This window comes from Sphaeroforma arctica, assembly GCF_001186125.1.
Source record: "Sphaeroforma arctica JP610 unplaced genomic scaffold supercont1.374, whole genome shotgun sequence".
Taxonomy (NCBI): Eukaryota; class Ichthyosporea; order Ichthyophonida; genus Sphaeroforma; species Sphaeroforma arctica.
The window spans coordinates 31,956-43,139 of NW_014040184.1; the positions used below are offsets into that span (position 1 = coordinate 31,956).

Below are 11,184 nucleotides of genomic sequence, written 5' to 3' on the forward strand. Positions count from 1 at the left end.
CATATACAACTACTATATATAAAATAACACTTAAATACACAAGTAATGCTTCTTATANAATATATTAGGGTGAGTAGTTTAATTATGTATATTATATACTATGTACGTATATATATACATTAATATGTGTATAGTATATATAATATACATATATATATATATATATATATATATACATATATATATATATGTGTGTGTGTGTGTGCGTGTGTGTGTGTGTACTTTCAGAAGTCTCTTACCGTACTCCTGGTACATCTACTATTTCAACATCCCTCGCAGGAAGAGCCTCAGGTCATGTTCCACAGGGAGGCATCAGAGCTCTTTGATGAAACCTTACGATACGGCCGTAGACCCAAAGTAGAGATCCTTTATCGATTGGGTATTCCGGGTCCTTGGGATAGGTGGCCAAGAGACTACTCGTGGGAACGGCGTAAGTGACTTGGTGTTTACGGATAGAGTATGTGGTAGGTTGGTATCCCCGGGGTAGTTTGCGTTCCGGGGTATTCGCGGGTAGTTATAGTAATATCGAGTTACTCTCGTGACTGTATGCGTGTAGGTACTAGTGTGTGTTGGTTCATGTATTGCATGCAACTTTGAACGCATGTATGCCTATATACCCGTATTGTATATATATTTTATATACGCATGTATGCCTATATACCCGTATTGTATATATTTTTATATACCATTATGCGTGTATGTATATGTCTATGTGTATTTTACATGGATGTGCAGGTCCACCACTTTGTTTCTGTTTTTAAGGATTGTATTTGATCGGGTGCACTAGACGGTACATGAAGTAACGAAGTACTAATTTGTATGGTCGTGTATTCGCCTATGTTAATGATCAAGTTACTGTAGATCGGCATAGGATCATTTGTTACCATAATCGTACGGTCGCTCCAGTATAGTTATACGCGCCCATGTTTCATAATGAACTGTCGCTGTGTTAGCTTTTTGAAGTGAGTTCGTACATACAACCGTCTCCTGATTGCTATATCCACTTTTTACCTCACAGACAAAACGAGGTCCAGCAAACTCTCAGATGACGTCTCGGGTCCCAACACGGTCCAAAAAGCAGGATGGGTGGCCCGATTATATTCAGGACAGGGTGCACTGGAGAAGTCAGGGGCCATTGTGGCCAGAGGTGTACACCGATCAGAAGGGATCCAGGTTAGCTACTGGTGCATTGTAGCGAGTTTAAAGTTTTTCTTTGGTTTTATCTTCAGGTTAGTTATTGGTGCATTGTAGTGAGTTTAAAGCTCTTCTTTGATTTTATCCTCTCGTTGGAAACATTCTGTCCAGAAGTGTACACCGATCAGAAGGGATCCAGGTTGGTTACTAGTGTATTGTAGTGAATTTAAAGTTGGTTTTTGGTTTTTATCTTTTGTTTCTTTTTTGCCTATCTCGAGTGTTTGTTTAGGCGGCATTCGTGTTTGTTTAGTGTGTTTAGAGTGTTCTAGGGTGTTCTAAGCTGGTTTAGATTTGATATATGCTTATGCGCAGTGAAAGGAAGAGGTGGGAAGCTCTTGCAGCTGTATTCGTGGGGCTGTGTAGATGCAGCCACTCCTTCGCATCTCATTCGGTGGTCAGTTCAGCCCTAATACAAGTAGTTATAGACGTACCCTTGTACTCTTCAACCCTATTACAAGTAGCTATAGACGTATCATTGTTCTCTTCACCCTATTACAAGTAGTTATAGATGTACCCTTGTACTCTCCAACCCTATTACAAGTAGCTATAGACGTATCATTGTACTCTTCACCCTATTACAAGTAGTTATAGACGTACCCTTGTACTCTTCAACCCTACTACAAGTAGCTATAGACGTATCATTGTACTCTTCACCCTATTACAAGTAGTTATAGACGTACCCTTGTACTCTTCAACCCTATTACAGTAGTTATAGACGTACCCTTGTACTCATCAACGCTATTACAAGTAGTTATAAACGTACCCTTGTACTCTTCAACCCTTTTACACAAGTTGTTATAGACGTACCCTTGTACTCTTTAACCCTATTACAAGTAGTTATAGACGTTCCCTGGTACACTTCAACCCTATTGCAAGTAGTTATAGACGCTCCCTGGTACTCTGGTACCTCAGAATGCATTCTGTGGCAAACTTTGACCCTCACAGCGACACATATACACTCAATGATATACTTCAGTCTCATAACCAACACACTCAACTGCATAGGTATCACCAATAGCGAATGCTATATCCGTACACCATGCCTTTACACGTGCATGTCTATGCTCTCCTGTGCGTACATACAGCTCCTGCTCAACCGGGCGCGGCAGCAGAACATCAAGGCAAAGACTGGCTTCACCAGAGACACGTTCATGGCGTTTAATGAAACCGTACTGCAACGGGAACGGGATGCGTGGAAGGCGGGCAAAGGAGGGCATCTGGACAGTGTGGTTGCGTAAGTAGTCTCAAAGCGTTTATGTGGGCGTGCTTTGTATGTCAATCCATACCGAGTTGTGTACAAATTTATTGGTTGCTGCTTTTGGTGTGTGTGTTCCTGTATTTATTAGCGCCTCACACCTTGTTTGTGTACACTCTGGGTGCTGTATATAGAGTTGATACGTGTCGCAGAATAAGTATACATATCTTCCGTTCTGTAGTCAAAAATCTATTGGATGACTGTTGACTGTGTGTTCGTCATAGCTGATGTGTACGTCCAGGTGGCGTAGTGTATCAGACGAGTGTTATAGGTATATGCTGGTGTGAGAACGTGACTGTGCGAGTTTCATGCATTGCCAAGTGAAGGAGTTCAAGAGTTCCATGGATCATTTTTTAGTACGACCCTGGGAATACTTAGAATAATATTTCCTTGTCTATGTACATATACATATATATTTATATATATATATATGTGTGTGTGTGTGTGTGTGTGGCTGCCTCTTCTACTAATATATCCTGGCGTTGTGCACTACACGAGTTGGTCGTGCAAATTGAGTGCCTCGATTTAAGTGCTACAGTATTAAGTGTATCAAAATGAGTGAGATTCACCCGCACTCAAATCCTTCTGTGCAAAACCACCACAGCTGTTGCCACTAAACTCTGAACGAAATCTATTTATACACTGTTCTTATTAGGAAGTTGAAGGAATGCGCCGACTACGCCCTGACGCAGGGGCCGTGGAGTGTCATCAGAAAGACCGAGAGACCGCCCAGGTACCATTCTAGTTCTATTTATAGTACAGGACTCATGTACATCATTCTCGCTTGCACGAGTATATGTATACATACAAGTATTCCTTTGTACATAACTAAAGTATATGAGACAACACACTCTCTCAATTGTGAGTACCTACAAAGTGTATGCGTACGGATGGGTTTCTGCCTGCTTGCATTTATTTAGGGTTCAGGTTTTTATTAAAACCCTATACCCTATAGGCGTTTTGCCTGACGGTGTACTGTTGAGTAATATGGGCGTAGTGGGGCCAAATGTATACCCAACACTTGCACATTACCTTGCGATATCTTGTACTATATGAATATGAATTAAAATTTTATTCCCTATGCCATGTTTGTGTTTGTGTTTGCATGTATGTATGTATATATATATATATATGTGTGTGTGTGTGTGTGTGTGTTTTTGTGTTTGTGTTTGTGTTTGGTGTTTTGTGTTTTGTGTTTGTGTTGCTTTATGTGTGTGTTTGAATTATATATATATATATATTTATATATTCCTCCTGTAGCAGCGCTCAACTGTCTCCGCTTTCCTGCACAAACCAACCCATCACAGCCGTGACGTTCACGACTACTATACGCCCAAGCCGTACTTCTGGCCCAATCCAAACACGCGCAATGGACTGCCGTATATCAGACTGGACGGCCAGCGTGTGCCAGGTAAGTAGACTAAAGTGCGGTACTACGTGTATATTTAAGTATATTACTAAAGGTTTGCCAAGTGAATATACTACAGTGTGGTACTATAGGTGTGCTAAAGTAGTCTTGTATAGATTAAACCAATACTGTAGGCAAGTAGGCCTTCTTTGCAGGTATCAAGCGTTTCGTTATTAAAACCGGCCTGAAAGTATGACCCACCGCCGTGTTTAAAGTTATGAACGTAAAGGTACGTAATGTGGGAGAAACCAGTCCTATCAGTCCGACGATGAGGTAATACCGTCACAAAAGAACGAATGTGTGGGATATGCTAGAGTATCCTAACTTACTGTTTAACATTAGGGTATTCTTATACTGTGGCTTACTGTTTAACATCGAATTCGAACAACGAACCCAAGCTAAGCTGGCCGACATCTCTGCTGTCGTGTATGGGTCGCATCGAATGTGTATATATATATACATACGTATGTTTATATATATATATATATATATATATATATACATATCCATATCCATATCCATATCCATATTCAACTCGCTGAGTACTGATTTCACATTCTGGTGCGTTTCTGGCAGGTACTGAGTTATACGACAAGGAGAGCGACAAGTTTGATCGTACGCGTCTGGCTGCGATGTATGGCAACACCACGTGCCTTGGCCTCGGTATGCCCGTGCGATCTCTGCTTTTACATTTCCATGTGTGGCTGTAGCTATGAATGGTTTTATACCATTGTATGTGTGTTTGTAGCTATGCATGGTTATATATCATTGTATGTGTGGCTGTAGCTGTGAATGGTTTTATATCATTGTATGTGTGGCTGTAGCTATGAATGGTTTTATATCATTGTATGTGTGGTTGCAGCTATGAATGGTTTTATGTCATTGTATATGTGATTGTAGCTATGAATGGTTTATCATTGTATGTGTGACTGAAGCTATGAATGGTTTTAGTGGTTGTAGCTATGAATGGTTATATATCATTGTATGTGTGGTTGTAGCTACGGATGGTTTTATGTCATTGTATGTGTGATTCTAGCTATGGATGGTTTTATATCATTGAATGTGTGGTTGTAGCTATGTATGGTTTTATATCATTATATGTGTGGCTGTAGCTTTGAATGTGTTCCCAGGTTTTACATCATTGTATGTGTGGTTGTAGCTGTTGATATACTCTCCCATGTTACATCACTGCTACAGCCCACTATTTCACCGGCGAACAAAAATACGCTCAAGTTGCTGCTCGCAATATAAAGGTGTGGTTCGTAAACGAAAACACGAAGATGAATCCACACAGCAAGTATGCGCAGGTAAGTAGTGCTCGTTCACAACTTCAGGTTTCAAAATTGGCGATTAGGGGTCAGATAAAGCCCTAAAACCCCTGTCTAAAGGATAGCTATGGCTATTAAGTGCATGTATTCTGTCCACAGTATGCCGTGTCATAGAATTTATCTGTAGCTACTAAATGCATAAACATGGTTCACAGCTTTATCTGTGCTAGAAGATAGCTGATACTACTTAGTTTATGTATATATATATATATATGTGTGTGTGTGTGTGTGTGTGAGAGTATGTACCTTTGTATTTTGTACCTATGTATCTATGTACATGTTGTGCCTTACAAGATAACTGATGCTACTTAGTTTATGTAGTACGGTTACAAACAGTATCGTAGCTGTCTGATGTGTTATAGCCGCATTTTTTTGTCATCAATCGGTGTTTTTTACTGGGAGCTGAAAAAATAGACACACATATTTTTCATATTCGGATTCAATGGTATACATAGTTTGATTAGAGCGATATAATATACAGGAATATGTTTCGTGGTTTAATCAATGGTTTGTTCCTATATGTCCGGATCTGTATGTGTGGTGAGGTATGTGGATGTGAACTCTATATTTTACATTGTACTGACTTTTCCATACTTTGGTATCCTCCACTACCAAGAACTGTACTAACTTCTAATACTTTAAAACAAATTACTCCTAAACGTTTCAAAAAAAAACCCCCTTCAAATACTTTTTAATACCGTAAATTATCTACTGCACTGAACACTGTACCACCACAGATCCACTGGGGAGAAAACCACAACCTGGGAGAGTCAACGGGAGTTATTGAGTTCAAGGACTTCTACTTCTTCCTGGACATTGTGAGGTAAACGTGACCGAAATGAGGAGTTCCTATATATGGGCATACGTTGAGAATACATATGCATTTTAAAGTTAGGGTTTAGGGTTTAGAAAGTCTGCTATTGACAATGTACTGACATTTTAGTGCCGTCGTATATCCACAGAATGATCAAACGGTCTGGCGAACTGAAGAAGAGCGACTCATCAAAGCTAACCAGTTGGTTCAAGTATGTGCATGTGTTATGTTACTGCGAGAAGTCTGATATATGCACGCTCAGTGAGACCTGTGAACAGACACACACTCTGTAAAGTGTGGCGTATAAGTTATAGCCTTTGTGATTGGCCTATCCATATCAAGAATAAGCTTCAGCTTCCGATGACACAGATGTAAACCATTGTGTATGAAAGTCTTCTGAGCCATTACACCAAACTGCGTATCCTCTAAGTCAATCCCTGGTGCCCTACCCCCGGGTAGGATTTAAGGTTTACCCCTGGGTAGGCTTTAGGGTTTTAGGGTTAATCAACCTCTGGGTAGTATCACAGCTGGCGGGGCGATCACTCTAACATTTTTTGGTTAACTATCCACTTCCATGCGACATATGAAAGGGATACGGTAAACCATGCAACAGATGTGTGATATCAACACTATCCGCGCGAATTCTGGTTGATGACGGTGTATACAACCACCCATCACCACCACGACATATACCCTTTTATGTGACATTGTATGCTTTCCCGTGGATGTGGTAGGATTAATAAGCCATATCATCAGCAACATATACCCTTTTATACGACATTAAAAGCTTTCCTATGGATATAATAGGACTAACAAGGCATGTCATCAGCAACACACTCCTTATAACAAGTATGAGCTTTCCCGTGTACATGGTAGGATTACATAAGCCTTGTCCGTAGTAACTGTATTTTCGTTGCCTACCGGTTGCTTCAGGGCGTACATTGCATATCTGAGGTCCTCCAAACAAGGCATAGGAGAGTACCAGAGTCCCAATAACCACGGCGTCTACTTCGACGTACAGATGAGTGCGCTACTGGCCTTTGTCGGTGACATTCCCAGGTGTGTATTACACTTGTCTGGTATAGGCGGCCAATACATGGGTGCAAGTCTGATGTAGCTCTGTATGCATGGACCTGCCTAACTATTCATACCCTGGCAACACAGGGGGCAAATACCGACCAGAATCGCCATACGTATCCCAGATTGTTGTGTATTATCGATATATTTTTTGTCTCGCCTGGCGTATACGCTAACCCTATCTCAAGTGTTCAGCAATCGCCATACGTATCCCAGATTGTTGTGTGTTATCGATATCTTTTTTGGGCTCGCCTGGCGTATACGCTAACCCTATCTCAACTGTTCAGCAATCTTCATACGTATCTCAGATTATTATGTATTGTCGATATGTTTTTGGTCTCGCCTGGCGTATACGCTAACCCTATCTCGAGCGTTCAGCAATCGTCGAGAAAAATTAGTGAACCCTACAGTAATAATGACCTGGCGAGAGTGAACATGACCCCGTTCGCCATACGTATCCCAGATTGTTGTGTATTATCGATATTTGGGTTCGCCTGGCGTATACGCTAACCTCCCTATCTCGAGTAGGTGTACAGTTGTTTCTATCTGAACTATAAAGCACTGTATTTAGCGACGTGGGGTGGATAGTATGCGTTACCAACCATTTACTATAAGTATATTCAGATGTATACCAATATAATTACTGTAAAGTATGTGAGAGAGGCGTGTGGAAGTGATTATGCATCAAATCAAAGTGATACCCATTGCACCCATCATGCAGACCACCTCCACTTGGAAGGTAGAGGGCAGTATATATATATATATGTACAGCTTGTAGTATATATATATGTACAGCTTATAATATATATATATGTACAGCTTCTAGTACATATATGTACAGCTTATAGTATATACATATGTACAGCTTATAGTATATATATGTACAGCTTAAAGTATATATATGTACATCTTATAATATATATATGTACAGCTTATAGTGCATATATGTACAGCCTATAGTATATATATGTACAGCTTATAGTATGTATATGTACAGCCTATAGTACATATATGTACAGCTTATAGTGTATATATGTACAGCTTATAGTATATATATGTACAGCTTATAGTATATATATGTACAGCTTATAGTATATATATGTACAGCTTATAGTATATATATGTACAGCTTATAGTATATATATGTACAGTTTATAGTATATATATGTACAGCTTATAGTATATATATACATAGCTTATCCTTCGTACGCTGTCCAACACAACATCGCAGGTTGATCAACCATGTAGATGTGGCTCGAGGGCGGCTCTTGAGTCAGTTTGCAGACGATGGTTCGTTACCGCACGAAATGATCCGCGAGACTCAGCTGCATTACATGATGTTCACGTTATCAGGGTAAGTACTCGATGATGTTAACCTTATTGGGGTAAGTACTCGATGATGTTAACTCTCGGGGTAAGTACTCGATGATGTTAACTCTCGGGGTAAGTACTCGATCGCCCCACCCTCGTATCTTCACTAAGAGTCTTAATTCGCGCTTACAGTCATTCGTATACTTACATATATACATATGTATATGTGTATATATATATATATATATGTATATATATATATATATATGTATGTATATATGCATATATCGCCTATCTAATACTTGCCGTTTTGCTGACCCCCCCCACACACCTCCCCTCGCCTCTCCCTCCCACTGCGCAGATGGTACACATTAGCACGGTTGGCGTTGAATGTCGGGATAGACATGTTTCAGTTTAAGCGCTCGACCGACACCACCCCGCCCCTGTATAGGGGTGCCACATTCGCCATACCGTACTTTAACTCTACTTGGAAACATGACCAAGAGAAGATCACGGATATGCGAAGGATGATCCCGCTGTACTACTGGGCGTCGTTACAGTATCCGGAGCTGGGGCGCGTGCAGGGATCAGAAAGATACCCTAAACCGGGTTTTTATGAAACCAAGGTGAGCTTATGGACTTTGAAAATCTCAGGACGATTGCAAGCTTGCATGGAACGGGAATTTGCAAATACTTGTATCAGGGCAAGAGCGTCGATTAATGCAAAGACTTAAAGTCCATTTGTTTTGCAAGGTGGTTGAAGATAGCACTACATTTTTGTGCGAGTTAAAAGGCTGCATGTATGTAGTTAGTCATATATCTGTTTCCATATGCGTATGTGTGTGTGTGTGTGTGTAAACAGTATAGTTATAATTCATGTCTCCATATGTTCCGGTATATGCATTTATATGTACTATGTCTCCCTCTGTGCATCTAATTGTAGGACGAGAAATACACAAGTTAGCTCACAGCAACATATGTGAGGCCATAGGGAACTCTTTGTCTTCTTTTTTTTTGGGACATTTAACTTCAGGTACATGAGCCAAAAGTTTAATTGTGTCCTTTACACTTGTATATATGACCATGTGACGACGCGTACTGAGCCATACTGTGCCTGACAATTACAAATACCTTTCGACTTTATCAAACAACAGCCAATGTTCTACGAGCACGATGGGATTCAGCAGTTCTGGAATCTGGGTCTGACTGATAAATACCTGCTCTGAAAGCCAATGTCGAAAGCGTCGGGAGTAATGACATGTAAAAATAGATGAAAGTAAAAACAATAATACACACATAAACCCTTTTGAGCTGTAGTAGATACTGATACTAACTAGTTCTGCATAAGGGCGAAGACGTGTGTTGCTAGTTTTATCATACGACACGTGTTGTTTGCGTTATCGTAGAACATCATTTGAAGAAAAAAGTGATTCCATAAAGTAGATGGTCACTCCTGCCGTAGTTTCCGATTTGTTAATTGCGGCTTGTGTGCTCGCCAGTAGTGGCCCATCTTGAAAAACTTATTACCCGATGCTCCTATCAACCACTTGAGATGATACTTGAGATATTCGTGGAATAATCAACGCTTAGTATTTCGAGTGACGAAAATCAGAAAAAGGTTCATTAGCCCACATCCCAAAAAAACGTGTGTTTATATGTATATGTAGATACTTGAGGACATTGTAGTCAGGCAGTCCTTGAGTAGGGTTTATTTGATATTGTTTATTTATAATTAAGGTTTTGTAGAGACTGCATTTTGAACCTGGTCTATCCAATCAGACGAAAACTGATTGGGATAAAACACATGCCTAAAATGATAGTAACAGCAAGCATACTACAAAGACCACCAGGGGATACCCTGCAGCTACATGTTGCCTGAACAGTAATTTAAATGACCGAAGCGACATGTCGGCTACGCAAACGACATGTCGTTAGGAAATTGACTCTTTTACAACCATGCATTTTACAACCATGCCTGTACGACCATACAACAGAGTCATGGCGACATTCCAGTGGACTAGAACAGTCAGGGGCTCGTACTCGTGGGCCACGACAGGTAAGAGAGTGGTTTACAAACACGTCTGTAAGGCCATACAAAACAAGGGCGTCACTCTGGTGGTCTAGAGCAGACTGGGTAAAGGTCAGACCTGAGAGGGGTGGTCTGATTGATACTCAGGGATTCACTAGGTGGGAAACTGGAATCACCGCATGCTGTCCCGTCAAAGAAGACTATAACTGCACCATAACAACTACCAGTAGCAATCCCAAATGCTAATGTTGTATTTTATCAAGTAACACATACTATCCCACCAATGAAGACTATAATTGCATTATCGCAGTTACCAGTAGCAATGCCAATAGCTATAGCTTACCTTCTCAGGAACCACATAGTATCCCACCAATAAAGACCATAATTGCACTATCGTAGTTACCAGTGACAATCCCAATTACTATTGCCTACCTTCTCAGGCACCACATTATATCCCGGTAATGAAGACTATAACTGTAATATCGCAGATACCAGTAACAATCCCAATTACTATTGCTTACCTTCTCAGACACCACATGCTATCCCACCAATGGAGACTATAATTGCACTATCGCACTTACCAGTGGCAAACCCATTTATTATTGCTCACCTTCTCAGGCACCAATTGCTATCCCACCAATGAAGACTATAATTATAATATCACAGTTACCTGTAATAATCTCAATTGCTATTACTTACCTTCTCGGGCATCACATGCTAATTCCAATTGCTATTACTTACCTTCTCATGTCCAACAAGCTATCCCAC

General features: G+C 40.4%; 1 protein-coding gene across 1 annotated transcript in view; it reads left to right on the top strand.

Annotated features, from left to right (window-relative positions):
• The window catches only part of SARC_05706 (hypothetical protein), a gene marked incomplete at its 5' end in the record, with an annotated part of 13,341 nt that extends 3,657 nt beyond the window's left edge, over positions 1 to 9,684 (top strand). The window contains 13 exons of the mRNA XM_014300427.1: positions 280 to 430; positions 1,019 to 1,173; positions 2,280 to 2,428; positions 3,105 to 3,182; positions 3,757 to 3,860; positions 4,434 to 4,520; positions 5,055 to 5,164; positions 5,923 to 6,008; positions 6,148 to 6,210; positions 6,933 to 7,058; positions 8,308 to 8,430; positions 8,749 to 9,013; positions 9,542 to 9,684. Of these exons, the coding sequence (XP_014155902.1) occupies positions 280 to 430; positions 1,019 to 1,173; positions 2,280 to 2,428; positions 3,105 to 3,182; positions 3,757 to 3,860; positions 4,434 to 4,520; positions 5,055 to 5,164; positions 5,923 to 6,008; positions 6,148 to 6,210; positions 6,933 to 7,058; positions 8,308 to 8,430; positions 8,749 to 9,013; positions 9,542 to 9,613 (1,569 nt within the window). The 3' untranslated portion in view covers positions 9,614 to 9,684. The remainder of the gene's footprint in view (positions 1 to 279; positions 431 to 1,018; positions 1,174 to 2,279; positions 2,429 to 3,104; positions 3,183 to 3,756; positions 3,861 to 4,433; positions 4,521 to 5,054; positions 5,165 to 5,922; positions 6,009 to 6,147; positions 6,211 to 6,932; positions 7,059 to 8,307; positions 8,431 to 8,748; positions 9,014 to 9,541) is intronic.
• Positions 9,685 to 11,184: the final 1,500 nt, after the last annotated feature.